Genomic DNA, 16,620 nt, shown 5'->3' with positions numbered 1-16,620 from the left:
CTCATGTATAGTATATATATCTCTCGTTGCAGCATTTGATGCGATGTGACTGCATTTTTAATGCTGCTATCACTGTAAATAAAATGCAGAGTGACCTAAACAGCATACACATGGAAAAAGATGAGATCAGCTCACGTTAAGCTGGAAAAGGAGAAATACATGATTGCTGTTGACAATCATAAATGCAATGACGCACATTTTGTCTCAGTTGGTAATGGGTTAGTTCTATAAGGATCTGTTGTCTTTGTTCTTAAACTATGCAATGTCGTCATGCTAAGAAAGCTCTCCAAGGCCTCCAAGGAAAGGAACAAAAAAAGAACTGGTTATGGATGCCTGTGGATGGAGCTTGTGAGGGTTTTTAAAAATGATTGGAAATAAATGAGTCCACTGTGAGGAAAATGACCTACAAGTAGCACACATTTCAAATGGCTGCCAATTTATTCAGGACTGACTGCCTCAGTAGGTTTAGCCCAAGAGTGAAGCAAAGGATGCAAAAAAAATAAAAGTGCATCAGTATCTTAAAAATTCATCGTCTAATCTGCAGGTAGTTGGTGTGATTGTTACGTGTGTCCTCTGTCAGGGTGAGAACATGGCACAAAAGGACTCGTGCCAGGAAAATATCCTGATTTTCTTGAAGGAGTTTTACAAGAAACCAAATATTCTAATATAACAAAGACAAAGACTTGAATTTTTGATGAAGGGTTAATTTGAAGGTATTAACATCATGATGTTATTTTACATTCAGCTAAGACACAGAGAAAGACAACCACTCACACTCCCATTCACATTATCTCAGAGTCACCTACCTTCAAATTCATGTTTTTGGACTGTCAGAGGACACCCAACCAAAACCTGTGCACCAACAGGAAGAACATGAAAACTCTGCACAGACAACCCCCCAAGACTGGACTAGAACCAGAGGTTTTCTAACGTCACTGAACGGCTTTAATTGTAACAAATCTGAGACGTGAACAAGCACTAAATCCTGTAAACTCAGTCTTTCTTCAGTGAAGCAGAGTCAGTGGTGCTGTGACAGTGAATCTGTGTGAAAAGAAAGAAGGATGCAGTTTTTAGATGCTTCACAATGAAACATACGGGTCAATATCAATAAATTAGAACAAATATTGAAACACTTTAATTTATTTTTCATTAGTAATACATATATGAAAACACATCAGTGTCATTTTGTTTGATTGCTTCCTTGATTTCGTCAAAGATTGAGAATTTCTACGATGTTCAAATTTACTTACATTCACCAAAATGTACAACATATTTGTAATATTGCAGTTTCTGTGCGATTTCTTTATCCTCAGTCAAAGAGACAGACGGAATTTTCTGAATCTTGGGGGCGGTTAACCAGCACGCTGTTTAAAATGTTTGTTTTCAGGTGAAAGTGGCTCAGATTGATGGTAATCTTACTGCCATTTGATTGCATTGCAGTCTTGTAGCAGCACTCTCATTACTTTGTCCAACCTGCTTCATGCAGCGCTGATATTTCCTCCACCCACACTCTCCTTTGAGTCTGCCTCTCTTCAGCCGCGCTGCTTTGCCTTCTCCCACTGATGACAGTCATTCTTTCAAATTTGGTCACAAACAGACTTTCTAATAAGGAACCCTGAAGACAACTCCAAGCATCCTGACTGATGTTTCGCAGCCCATCGTTCACCTCGGAGCTTTGGAGACCCGTTGTACATTTAGGAGCTGCATTGCTGTCAGCAGCAGTTTTTCCTTTGGCCCGTTCAGCTGCTGTTACACTGAGTGAAAAGAAGAATGGGACTGAGAGCAGATATCCACAAATAGCTTCACAGTGGTGATTAGACTGTTGGTATTTTGGTCCCTTTTGCCAAAGTGTTGTTTACTGCTGTGGGTTTAAGGGGTTTTCTCAGAGGTGTAGTGACAGTGTGTTGAATCCCTTTGTCTGAAGCCGAACAGACAGCAGATGTGGCAACTTGTTCCTGCCAGCTGTGTTAAAATAATAAGAGCTGTGTGGACAAAAGTCTGGACACATGGTGCAATCTGGAGATTTTAAAACTGGGCCTCAGTGGTGTCTGTGTTGAACCTTGAATTAGTGTCTGGCATCACAAAGTGCATGCTGGGCAATGGGCTGAAACTCGCCGTGACTTTCTGCGAAGGCAAAGGGCTGCTGCAGATTTGGTTGAAATGTCTCAGCTCGGCTAGCGGCCCCTTCCTGAGCTTTTGAAGCCTTCTCCCCTAGAAACAAAGGCTGCATGTTTTTGCACACTTTTTTCTGCGAATGCCGTTTTCCCTGTTAGGGGCTTTCTTCATGACCTCTGTTGCTGTAACCAATTGCTTTCTGAGCTAACATATTGCATGAGAAGATGACAAACCCGGCCACACACGGGGCTAATCTTTTACTCCTGCTTTCGTTATCCCTCCGAAAGCTGCTTCTTTTTATACGTTTTAGCATTTGTCATATTTTCCTTTCAGTTCTTGTTTGTTTGTGGAGAAGTGTGGAGGGTGATGTGTGAGTGTGGCTTAACGTTTCAGCCAATTTCATACTTGACACAAGGGATTAATCGAAGGCCCACTGCAGATACCTATGGCACAGATTTCGATTTATACGCGAGTGTCAGGTTTCTGTTATCTGTATCATGGCAGCGACACTACATGAATGGATCAAACATGATCAGACAGATCCAGTTCCACTCCTGCACTCGTTTACTGACTGTGATACATTTCATAGCACAGAGTGACATTGTCAGTGTTTGCCTTATCATTACCGACAACGTGCACCGTGCAGTCTTTGTGTTTGTACTATATGGGCGATATTTGGTAACTTATGCATCTCTTTGTTTTATTCCAAAAGAATAGTTAATTATCCCCCCCCAAAAGAAAACAAAAATTGTATTATTCCTAAAAATAGCACACTGTGTATACTATGGTGTTGCTTTTACAAAACATTTCCTGTTGTCAGTTACTATAAGAAATCTTAAAATCTTTTGATAAACTGTAATTATGAACATATATACAACAAGACTAATAGAACATATTTGACATATTTCGTGGACTTTTTTGAATAAATCAAATGTTCCATTGCAGGACAGCATATATTCAGTGTGTGTATATATATATATATATATATATATATATATATACATATATATATATATATATATATATATATATATGTATATGTCATTTAGGTTATTTTGAATGTTTGAGCTTTAAAAATGTTCAGCAATACCTGAGGGTTAAAATGTCCAATTCACACATTTTAGTCAATTAGTCAATGCTTCAGTAAGATTTGAGAACAGATGGTACAAATAGTTCTCTGGCAACAAAGTACTTCTAATGAACTTGAATGTATATATATATATATATATATATATATATATATATATATATTTTTTTTTTAATTACAACGATCGTAAAAGAAACATTACTGATTATTTTCTGTTCATACGATGTATACGTTAAATGACAGTAGCCATAAAAAAAAGATATTACTCAAAAGACAATACATTTTATATTTCATCTGTTGTATTGCATTGCCGGGGGGCGACAGTAGCTCAGTTGGTAGAGCGGGTCGTCTTATAACCGGAAGGTTGGCGGTTCGATCCCCGCTCCCGCAGGTGTAAAACTGGCGTTGTGTCCTTGGGCAAGACACTTCACCCACCTTGCCTAGTATGAAAGTTGTGAGAGTGAATGGTTGGTGGTGGTCGGAGGGGCCGATGGCGCAGATTGGCAGCCTCGCTTCCGTCAGTCTGCCCCAGGGCAGCTGTGGCTACAGTCGTAGCTTACCACCACCGAGTATGGTGTGAAAGGGTTGATGCGATATTGCAGTGTGAAGCGCTTTGGGCTCTGTCAAGCAGGGTAAAAAGCGCTATACAAGTGTAGTCCATTTACCATTTACCATTGCCGTGTAATAATAAAAAATCATTATATATTGAAAACAGCGTCCGTCCATCCATCTGAATAAGTCAATAACATTACCATTCTTTATATCTGTGTCTTTGTTTAAGTAATACAGACTTGTATTAAAAAAGTGACTTGTGTTTACACCTCATATTCTATTTTTGCATCATAGTTTTCCTGCAGTAAACAAGATGTACATATCCCCCACCAGTTCAGTGGATGTACAGCTACAGTGATATTTTTATTTAACTGTTTTAAATAGTTAGAAATACCCATAATATGTGTTATGTTAGTCGTCATATTGAGTAATTGTGCCAGCATGACACTAATAAGGTGCACACATGTCAGCGCTCACATTGACGTGGTTTAAATTGCTGCAGAACTGATGCATTTTCTTCTCTTCAGACCTTTGAAAGTAAAGTGGTGATCATCTCCAGACAGTTGTGAAACGTAGCACTGCTGAACACCAATCTGAAACCGTGCATGTTAATGTCCTGCTTAAATATCCAGTCACAAGAGTGCTGCAGGCAGCTCCTTCAAGCCTTAATATGATGGTTTGGTGCTCCTTTGGCTCGACTACTCTGCAGGATGGACACTTTGTTATGAAACAGTGCCACTTTGAGAGGATGTCCAATCATTGTTCAAGTGTTTACTTTCAGCCTGACATCCGCGCCGCATTGACTGTTTGATGGCCGTGAAACAACCGTGCGGCTCCGAGCTGGCTGATGTGTTTATGCGTGTTTACAGAACTGTTTAAAAATTCACATTTATCCCCTCGCTGTTTATTCTTGACATTTTCTATGAGCCAGGTGTTGAAATCTGGATAAGTTTGGTCAGTGGATGAAGATGGCAAGCATGCCTAAGCCTCTTAAGTTTTCTGCCAGAGAAAATCTTTTCATCTGACTGATGACTGTGATAATCTGCTCTGGACCGAAAGCAGAAATTGGTGCATCGAGTTTTGCAGAATATTTATTTGTGCTGTACGGTTAAAATGTCCCGACCGACGGGATGACACTGTGAAGAACATCCAGCCGAACATTATTTCAGATGTGAGCATGTTGATCACTGATGTCATAAAATGTCTGATGAGTCTTTTATTGTCCACCCTGCTCTTACGACATCTGTTTAATCCTGAGCATTACTGCCCTTATGGGGCATTAACGTCTTTAAAATTTCCCTCTTTTGGTGACCATCTGCTTTTATGAGGCCATTGTACCTCCTAGATAGCCAAGTTTTCCATTTGTCCTTATTACCTTCCATAAAAATCAAATATTTAAGAGGTGTTATAAAAGTTCCACTGCTGTTTGAGGACTTCTGATATCTATTTGGCATTAAGAGCGTGCATGTTGCAGTTTTCCGGTATGCGCAGAGAGCCACTTAGCTTCACGGCGAAATTATCTGTACAATATAACAAGCCCTTTACAGCTCTAATAATGGTCTTCTCTGAATGGGAGGTTGCCGTCGTTTGGTTTTATCATATGCTGCGTCTTGTTTTTCTAACTGTGTAAAAACGTTGCAAGACTGCTGTTTACGTGCGCCTTCGTCTGAATTCGTGCTAATTGCTTCGCCGTTATTATTAAGGCAAGCTGTGCTTTCTGGGGGAAAAAAAAAGAAAGGGAAAAAAAAGCATACGGCATTGAACCAAAAGGTCTGCAGTCAATATTCATTCAGCAGCTGATGGACATTAGCTCTGCTCTCCAACACATCTGAAATGCAGATGCCTCATTGAAGTTTGTCATTGAGGGTTTTTTTTAGTTATTTATTTATTTATTTTGCCATCTGTGAACATCAAAATCCGTCCGCGGTGTTGGGCCGCTACGAAGGGATTTTGTGGAGGAATAAATTCATGCACTGACGTGACCTCTGTACAGTTGAAGAAACTGTCTCTTCCCCGCGCTCACACTGCGAGCTTGGGACTCATTGTCACTTAAAAAGTGTGTGTCAGTTTTACCACAAGCAATGTTGGACAATAAAATCAAGAGCAAACAAAAAGAACGTCCGGGATGTGCTCCACCTCCGCTGAACCTCGAGGTGAAAAACAGTAATTATAAAAAACTGACCCACTTGCTCTCATCAGGGATGTTCACACCCTGTCTGGTTGCGTCATTGCCTTGTCAGAGGCATTTGGTAAAGTTGTTAATTGTTTTCAGTTGAATTGTTTCAATATTTCAGCATCAAATTGAAGACTTCATCAATTTTCTCTCATGAGAAATTTATTTTTCAGCTCCACGTTGCTCTTTGACAGCAAATGTCCCAATTAATCAGTGAAAGGTGACAAAACTGGAAAAACAGAAATGATTTAAAACCGACAGCAGTATCATAAACTCACCAGTGATGAAAACAAAGACACTGGGGATTTGAAAACATGGCTTGACATTTCTGCACTGCTGTTGCAGGAAACATGCTGATAGACAATTCTTACTCTTGCACACGATTGCATCTTGTGTCGCGTGTTGGTTAAACGGAGCCTAACGCAGGACATTTATTCAGCAAAATGATGGGGAAACACTTTCAACACTTATCCATTAATCTATACCTGCTCTGTCCAGGTTCCGTTTGCAGGGAGCTGGAGGCAATCCCAGCTGACAGTGGGAAAAGAGCAGGTTACACTCTGCACAGGTTAGACGGCCATCACGGGGCTAATGCAGAGAAAACGGACAATTACACGTGCACAGGAAGACCCATTAACAATTTAAAAACAAATGGATTGGCTCTTATGCTTTCTCAAAGCAAAGTGCTCACTTATGATCAAACAGAAGTCTTTTAGATGTGAGCTGAAATTGCTAACCACTGCACCAGATTGGAAGCTTTGTGAAAGTAACTGAGGAGATAAAAAAACATCTTAACCTTTAAAACTTTGCGTTTGCTGTGCTCAGTTATTGTGGTTGCCACTTTCGTCTCAGAGGAAGAAGACGAGGGTTGTGGTGCCACGGCCTTCTTATGTGGATTTTGCATGTTCTCCCTGTGCGTGCGTGGCCTAGCATGGTGGGAATGTGTGTGAGTATTTGTCTGGCTCTGATGTCCCTGTGATGGGCTTGCACCCTGACAAACCCCCCCAGAGCCAGCTGGGCTAAGCTCCAGCTCCCCTCGGCGCCAGTCTGGAGAAAGTGACTGTGCAACATGAATGAATGGACCTATAGGACATGCCGTTTTGTGAATCGGGCTTTTTTAGCTCAGAAGTTCCCGATATTCTTATTTCTCAAGCAGCCGAAAGTAGAAATACAGAAAAAGGCCAAAAAAAGGTTACATCAGTGATGATCACCTGTAGCCCAGAGATATAATGGAGTGAAATGTAAAACTGTGGTGTCTAAAAAAAGCACAGAAATGGGTTAAAGGTGCTGCTGGTAGGAGGAAGAGATTCACACAGTAGTTTGCTTTATACCTGAAAATGAATCATGCCGCTTTAGAAATTGTGAATAGAACATGCTGCTTTTCAGATATGAACACTGTTCTTGACCAGCTCAACACACAGAGAGATAATGATGCACAATAATGTATTTACAAAAAAAAAAAAATAAAAAGCAATGCAGAAAAGCATCAGTGACAAGTGTTTAGTCATTTTCCTAAGTTTCCATTCTGACCGTCTGCTTTCTTGATTGCTGCTGCCAATCTTTTCCACTTCCACCTTCTGTGAATGCTGTCATCAGAGTGCACTTAAACAGACTTCATGGCAATTTCCTCGGTCCTGCAAAACTTCATGAATCTATAATTAAACTGTCTCATGCGAGGAGGTCATAGCTTCTCGGGGACAAAAGAGTGAGTACGGATTCCTGACACAAAATGGCCATTACCCACGGCCAGCTACCAGACCAAATTAATTACTGCTGCCACATAGCTTCAACAGCTCTGTTGGGCTAATTCCATGGTGTCTCCCTGGCACAAGTCAATACAACTATAGGACTGAGGGCTTCTTCTTAATTGGAATAAACATGGCTGCAGTGATGTTTGAGCTAAATCTTTGCCGGAGGCGCTCTCGGATACTGATGTGTTGTCCTTTTTTTGGTCACAGTCATGTATGAAAGTGCCCGTCTAGAAATGTTTTGTATTTGATATATCCAAGTTGATCAAAAACAAAACCATCCAAATTGTTTGCCCCCTTTACCCAGCTCATGGCCTGGGATGTTTGAGCTGATTTCAGCCAACACTGATATACAGAAGCTGGTTGAACAGGTTGCCAGCTCGTTACAGGGCGAACATGTACGCAACCACGCTCGCATGCACACACGGTGTGCAATTTAGAGACACACCAATTCACCTAATAGTCATGAACTGTGTGGTGACAGTGTTTACCGTTAATTCGCCATGCAACTGATCAAAAAATCAATCCCCTGTTAAACTTTGCCATGTGAAGATCATTTGATGACACTGATGCATCCACACTCTGAGAGTTTTCCATTCTTATTCTGGAATTCACTCTGGTTTATTGTACCAAGCAGATGTTTGTTTAAAGCATGGCCCTCCTGTTGGTTTTATACATTTAGCTGCATATGCTCCTTTGTCCTGCCTGAAGTGTTTCATGTCCTTTTGAGCTCAAGTGAACAGGCACTTTTGAAGTGGTGGGCTCTTCCAGATCCTCTCTGCGCTTCGCAATGAGCCAGAAGGACTTTTGTTTCCTCAGCGACAACTCAAAGGCAACAATTGCCTTCTAGTCTGGTAACCGCGGGCCTGCTTTGTTTCTCACTCAGCCGACCATGAACAGTGTGCACGGTCTACCTCCTTCATCTTCCGAGCTGCTGAACTCCTCTCTCCATAACATTTTGACGAAGGAGCTCTCTGGGAACAAAATACATTTTGGTATTCAGACACCAGCTTTGTATTTTATTCTTTTTTTTAATGTCTGTGTGTTTTCATTGCATAGGAAAGACGGGAATAGGATTCGCTGTTGATTCCACTTCCTACTGAACATATATGTTTGGATCCTTCTCGTTTGTCTTGTTATGTCAGAAATTGTCATCTTGCAACATTAATAGCAGCAGCAAACAAACAAACCAGAAAGACCAATTGCCACTACTCACAATAACATCGCTGTATTCATCATCACAATTCAAAGACAGATTGTGTGCATTGCAGTAATGAGCACCCATGTAAGACGTGATTGATGCCTGAAAGGCAGCAGAAGCACAGTAACAGATCTGAAACAGAATGAGCAGTCTGTGACCTGCTTGTTAAAGGATGTTGTGAACATTTGGCATCCATCAGTGCACTGCTTCCACAAATCACTACATGAAGAAAAAAAAAATGCATCTCAGTTTGCAGTTGCTTACTTTGGATTGCACAAAGCTTGGAGTAAAATGGAATTACAGTGTCTCTCGAGCTGTAAACTGTTTGGAGTTGTACAAAACAGATGCGATTTCTTCAGATTAAATGAACCTTTTAGGTTGAAAACACACACAAATTGACAAATGTATTAGAATAAAGAATTGACAACAGGTTGTAACACAACAAAAAGAATCAAACATGTATATTAGCTTAGAAGTAGCTGCAAACCCACAGATCATTTACACCTGAATGTGGTGTTTCTTTCAGGTTTGTGAATCCATACGATAAGTTTTTGCTCTTTTTACAGTTTTAGTAAATCATCCAAAATGTGATTTTGCTGTATACAGTCTACACTGATCCTTGTTGCATGTCCACATTGCACATCACAATAAACTGTGTAGTTATAAATGCCATAATGGGATTTCTATGTCAAAGTCTTGACAAAAAACACAGCTTGATGAAGATTTGAGAAGCCACGGGATGATGGCAGGTGATAGAAGACAGGCCAGTTCACATTTGTTTTTGTTTTAGTGTTAGTATCAGGAATGTAATCATAGATAGTTAATATGAGTTACATGTCAAGACTCTACTTCGCTCTTTGAAAAACTGTTATTTCAAATCTCCTTCATTATGCATTTTCCTATTAGTGCTTCTTCCAGCCATTTCTGTCTCCGGCATCGTCTTCCTTCACACCAGTCGCCTACACGTGCTCCCTCACTGCATCCATTGACCTTCTCATTGGCCTTTCTCTTCTCGCCGTGCAGCTGCATTCTTTTCCCTAAATAGCGATCATCTCTCCTACATAAATCATGGAACCATCTCAGCTGATTTCTCTCACATTCTCACCAGGCTGTCCAACATGTGGGGTGGTTTTCACCCCCTCATCCTTAATCCTGTCCGTCCTACTCGTTCCCTATAAAAACCTCACAACGTCTGGTTCAGCCTCCTGTCTGTAAACCAGAGACTTTCTCCTTCGTTTCCTTCAGAATGAAACAATCACTTCAGCACAATTAAATATACTGTTATATTGAGTACAGTTGCACATTTTCAGGGTTTTAACTCAAAATATTGGTGGAACACTGGAGAAGAATGTTGATCTTGCCTTCAAATGTTCAAGTTTAGATGTCGCATGTTGCCTATGGAGCGTCAAAAGAATGAGAGGCCACAAACACAAAACACAGAATATAAAAACATTCAAATTATCTGTATTTTTGATGTGATTAAATGAACGTGGCGATGGTAATCAGTTCATGGAGAGCTGGGAACGTTATAAGAAATCTTTTTTAATAGTGGAAAATATTCCTCTCCTCTTAATTTTGTTTATTTGCATATGCATTAGGCTCTCAAGGCCATTCAGCTAAACGTCGCCCCCTCTGCAACATCATCGTCAAAATATGACAGTTACATTCAGCCAGGCTCTCATCGAATTCTCATCAGAGTCCCAATCAAAGCGACATGGATAAGACCCAAATATCAGACATGGGGCTGCGCAAATGCAAGCATCAAATCGGGCACAATAGCGCGGCCATTATGTTACAGTACACTGTCCCGGTGCTGTGCCGAGAATAGTCCTGCTCCCCGTGTGCTGCTGCGATCAGAGTAAATTATTCTGACGTGCCAATCCTGAAGTCTCAAAGTAAAGCTAAAGAGGTCTTAGATTTCTTTGTTCCAGACGTGAATGTTTTGCACTTACCATACACTGTAGTTGAATAAGATCAGGATAAGAGCCATGAATAAAATGATTAAAATTTTCAATCTCGGGCTGAACACAGTAGTGTGAGTACAGATGAGATGCAAACCGAGCGTTCCCTGTGGGGAGAACGATATGGATTATAGGATCCTGCTGCTGGTCCACAGAGACTCATGCAATCGCTCAGCTGTTTGATATCCTCCTGTAGGTTGTGCTCGATGCTACTGTATACTTTTTACTCACCCTGACGAATATATGACGACTGTGATCAATTTTTTAAAAAAATCCGTGGATCCTTTTAAAGAGCAGACCTTTTTTTTTTCTGGTGTTGCAACCCCTTGAGAGTCTTTGTGTTGCTTTTGAAGACCAGCAGCATCGTACAGGAGATTGCTGCTTTTCAAGTTTTGGATCCCAGTGAGATAATGAAATGCGATTCCTATTAAATGTAAGATGAATTCTCTCAATGTAAATGCAGGTCAGTCTGTTTGCCAGGACAGGTTTTAGTAATTTATATACTTTTTTTCCACATTTCACAACTTTTATATGCATGCACCCGCTTGATTTTCATGACATCAAACAGATCTAAGTTATACCCGACAAGCCTTTCAAGCATTGCGTGGAGCTGTGCACAGATGGCCCCAATATAATCTTCTCAATATGCTTCCAATCATGCTGTACAGACGGAGGGAAAAAGACAGAAGGAAAGGTCAGGAAGAGGTGGATTTTATGTGATTATCACCGGCTACAGTGCGGACGAACCAAGTAATCTTTCTTTAATATTGATTTCTTCTGCTTTATGGCTTTAACAGGCGGATCTTTAACAATTTATAGGCAACACAACAGCAATCTCAATCGTTGCAGGTGTGCTGTGGGATTAAACAAAGCTGGAAGCAGGTGGATCACAGCATCAGTGTACACGGTTCAGGTGCAGTTTAGCTCCAACACATCAGAATCCAGCCGCAGGCACTCACTGCATCCAGCAAGAAGGACCTTGACTTTCACACTTGTGTCTGTAGATTTATGTGCACACAAAAAGCCAAGACATTCAAAGAAATCACGACATGCCCAAAAAAAAAAAAAAAAAGAAAAAAAAATCCAAGGACTTGTTGACATGTACTGAAATAACCTGGATGAAAGTCTACAGGATGTCTAAAGCGTGTTTTGATCAAAACTAGAGCATTTTGATAATTTATGAAATGTTGCCTCGCTGTGTTTGAGGAATGGTTAAACCCACAATCCTACTTTGGATTAAGAAACATTTTGATATTCAGTGATGGCAACAAAATCAAGGACTTATCTTTACAGAATCTACAGGCCGTCGCTATGTATTCCAGTTACCTTCCATAGTTAACGAAACAAACAATTCACCTGAAATACTGAGTCAAAAAAAATCGCCCGTGAACACGAGTGCATGTAGCTGCCTGTTTCTCTGTTTGGTGATTTGAACAGATTTTATTCTGTCTTTAACTGGAGTTTAGTGCCCCCACCTTGTTTTATCAGGTCATATTTGGTAACTTCCTCATTTCTTCACATTGTTTGTTTTCACAATTGATCACATTTTTTCTATCTTTATGATTCATCCACTTTCTCTATTTTCTTTCCAGTTTTGTTAATTTTTTATTTATATTTCAGATTAACTGTGTGTGAGATATACTAATTAGTTAGCACTTTTATTTTTGTTGTGTGATAAGATAACAGTGAAGAATCTCTTTTTGTAAATACCATAGTGAATACGGTAGTTGGACTTTAGTACTCAGTAAACCTTTGTCATAATCCAGGAATGACTGTATCACACATCGATAAATTGTGTGAGTTTTACACTTCAAAATGAGTTTTGATGCATTTTACCAACCCCTAAAAAAGGCGCATTTACTAACCTGAAAATTCAAAAAGAATCTTAATGTAAAACCTGAGGGTATATATATATATATATATATATATATATATATATATATATGTATATATATATGTATATATGTATATATGTATATATGTATATATATATATATATATATATATATATATATATATATATATATATATATGTATGTACACATTTATATTGAACTTTGGCTGAAACTCAAAAAATGCTGCAGGTTTTAGGTGTTGACTTTTGTGTTACATTTTATGCCAGAAGAAAGACAACAGAGCTCCAGGGCAGATGAATAAGATGGAGGCTTCTAACACACACACACACACACACACACACACACACACACACACACACACACACACACACACAAACCTTATGGACTCTGCACAACTCAACCACTTCCTGAACTTCAGGAGGCTCCTTGTTTCCTTTCTTTCATGATAGGACAAGCTGATTAATGCAGGTGTGTCTGACCATTACTGTTGTGGTTACTGAGGTCAGGGACACCTGGATTAATCAGCTCGACCTATCATGAAAGACAGGAAACAAGGAGCCTCCTGAAGTTCAGGAAGTGGTGAAGTTGTGCATAGAGTCCATAAGGAAAATATTGGTGATAACAGGTGGAATCTCTGATGACAGGGGAAAAAGGAAGTGGCGTGGCAGCTGGATTTCTGTAAACTCACCTCATTTGGGAGCTTAGCTTTGCAGGACATGAATGTCAGAATTGCATCTCAGAGACTGAGATATACAAACTAAATTTGAATTCTACCACTTCCCTTTTCTTTTAAATAAGTTACACTTCCTACGTGTCATGATTTTTATTTATTCATAGTTTTTTTTGTCTTTGACCTTGCTTCATGATTATGCTGTTTTTTTTAACTACAGAGCACCTTATTTTAGCCAGTAATTGTCCTTATATTTTACTATTCATTTCCTAATCCACATATTCTATTTTAAAATGACCTCCAGCCAAAACCTTGGTGCTCTTCTTCATCCGCCCTTTTGTCAGAACTGCTGCAAACACAAACCCAAACACACACATACACAGCATACACAATCAGCGCCTTTACCTTGATCCACTGGTGTGATTAAATAATATGCTGGAGATTGAGATGTGATTGATTTGTGTTCAGTCCCCTGCTGCCATGGTCGGAGTCATTACAGCTGACAGACCGCACAGAGACTAAAGAGTGAGGAGTCCTTGAAGAGAGCCGCAGACTATTACCACGCTATAACAACAATGAGCCGCCCTAAAACAAAGATTAATGCTGTGTATTGAAACGTTCGGGCACATCTAATAAATGTACAGTTGTGTATAGTTTACTGTACTCACAGCATTGTTTCGTAGTTTCCTTTCTCAGAGGTGTTATGAAAGGCTCGGTGTGGAGCTTTCATTAACTATACATGCAGCTCCGCTGCAGAGACACACTTTCCTGCACATGTGCTGTGAATCATGTTTTTTTTTTTCCACGTTGCAAGTCTCACTTTATCCCCCGGCATGCCTGCAGATGATGTATGCCATCACTTTTCCGTAAGCTTGGAATATTTCTCATCTTTTCTTATTGCTTCTCACCTAAAAACTAGGTAATAAATTGAATTTCGTTCAGTGTGAATTCTTTGGAGTTTGATATTCTGACACATTGAGGGTGTGTTTCACAAATTTGGTGTCGTATCCAGGGTGTTTAAGTCAAAATACCAAAGCTGTGATATAAAAATTCTCACTTGTTGCCAACACATTAGTAGTGAAAAAATTAATCCTCTTTCAAAATAAAATAGTGTAGATGCAACTAATATCATAAAATAATAGAGTCTCTCTCTCTCTCAAATAAACAAAACCTGGAACTCTTCCTCACTCAGCAGTATTTTTTGATGTTATTAATTAATATAATGATATTATCCATTTGGTTTTTCACTTTAGCACTGGGATAAACAGTCTAAATGACACTGATACCTCTCGCCTGCTATGAACTGTAGAAGTCTGATTTTGGCTTTCTGTCTTTCCTTGACCGTCTGCCACTTGAAATTCTTTTTTCGGTCCAGATATAACCAGAGATTCTGCCATCTGCTCTCCGTTCACAGCTACACCCTCCGTGTGGTGGGAAATGGGATCAAAGCTCAGAGTGCCAATCCTGAAGTCAAAGTCAAGGGAGCCGATCCAGTCATTAATCAGATTATTGATAAACTGAAGCATATCAATCAGGTGAGACTCTCTGATCCATTCTACATATTTACTGAGGATTGCATAAGTTACATGTGGATCTTTCACTTCCTTCACTTTCCTCGGTTTCTTCCCCTCATTTTGTCAGATGTATGGTAATTGTCTCCGTAGGCACTCCGCTAACTCCCTGCACTTCGATCTCCGTGCATGCAACATTAGGAATCTCTTGTTAGCTGCTTGTGAGGCTGAAGCACGTTACTCTTTTTCATTTTAATTCCAAACAAATTGTTTATTTATGTCATTTTTCATTTCACCGGTAAGTAACGGCTCATAGAGAACTCGTCTCAAATGCAAAATCATTTCAGGGCAAAGAATAAAAACAATCAATCATTACACATTTAGAAATCCATTTGATCTGGTTTGTGCGTCTCCATATTTACAAACTCTTTTTCTGCTCTTTTGTCGAAATCAATGTAGCTTTTCCATCGCCGCGTCTGCTTTTATGCACGTTTGTGCTGCTGCGGCTCCTCTCGGTGCTGCTGATCTCTCAGGATGATGAGATTAGAGCGGTTTGCAGGAGCACTTTCTCCTCTCTGGTTTTCATAGCAGCTGCTCCGGCTGCCTTTGGGTTGCTGCGCTGCAGCGGCTTCACATGTCGGTTGCTTTGGTTTCCCAAGTGGCCGGCTGAGGGCCAGGTCATCTCTCTTGACCTCGTGCTGGCACCCGCTCCTTGACTAATTCACACCATCTGTGGGATGTCAGAACACATAAATCTATATCATAACCATTTGCGAGCCCCTGATCGGCCTCATTGACATTCGCTGGGTTTTTGCCTTTTGGTGTGTTTTATTCAGCCTCTGTGGTTTTATTTATTTTTTCAGTTTTTAAGTCTGTTTTCAGAGCTTGGATTCTGAGAATTTTTTTTTATTTATTTTTTTTATCTACTGCACGTGAGTTACTGTAAATACCATGAAAAAGATTATGATTATCAGCTCAGCACAGCTCAGCTCAGATCATACGTAATCTGCTGAGAACATGGACCTCACCAAATCTTTTCACTCAATATTTTTTTGCACACACTCACCTTATTTTTTTTCTCTCTCTGTAAACTTTCAGGTCATCTGCATTTTGATCGTTTCGTATTTTGATCAATCTCATTACCTTAAAACCTGTTCCAGTTGACCTTGATGCTCTTTGGTAAACTGTGAATTGAACCATCAACCCACAGAGCAGCTAATCAAATACATTCCTTTCAAATTTCGTAGTTCCAGTGTCCAACAAAATGCATCGTTAGTCCGTATACCTGTGTGAGACATTGAATAATGTTACACAGACATCTAGAAAAGGGGATTGCTGCAAACGTTGCCTCAACTCAACCAACAGTAAACGATTCAATCATTGATTCCAAATAAAATCCCGTGTATCTCCATCAATCAAACAGATTCAAGGTCAGTACCAATTTCCCGTTTGACACAGACAGATAGAACTCTACTAAGAGTGATAATACATTTGTACATTTCACTTTGCACACATAGATTTCACAAGCAGTAAAAAGAGAATTAACATCATTCAGTGATGCCAATTTAACAATATCTTCTTCCAGACCTCTTTCAAAGTCACCTGTCTGGCAGATACAAACTTGGAAGGTTACAGGTTCGATTCCCTATCTCCTCCTGTCTATATGTCGAACTGTCCTTGAGAAAGACTCTGACCCCCAGACTGCTCTCATTGGATGGATAGTGCACCTTGGTTTCGAGAATTTCT

The 16,620-nt window shown here is 39.9% G+C and overlaps 1 protein-coding gene across 1 annotated transcript in view; it reads left to right on the top strand.

The window, feature by feature from the left end:
* Window positions 1-16,620, top strand: part of gpc5a (glypican 5a) — a 133,128-nt gene that overhangs the window by 50,926 nt on the left and 65,582 nt on the right. The window contains exon 7 of the mRNA XM_030118655.1: window positions 14,778-14,898. Within this exon, the coding sequence (XP_029974515.1) occupies window positions 14,778-14,898 (121 nt within the window). The remainder of the gene's footprint in view (window positions 1-14,777; window positions 14,899-16,620) is intronic.

Source organism: Salarias fasciatus, chromosome 1, assembly GCF_902148845.1.
Source record: "Salarias fasciatus chromosome 1, fSalaFa1.1, whole genome shotgun sequence".
Classification (NCBI taxonomy): domain Eukaryota; kingdom Metazoa; phylum Chordata; class Actinopteri; order Blenniiformes; family Blenniidae; genus Salarias; species Salarias fasciatus.
This window is presented reverse-complemented; position numbering and strand designations above follow the sequence as displayed.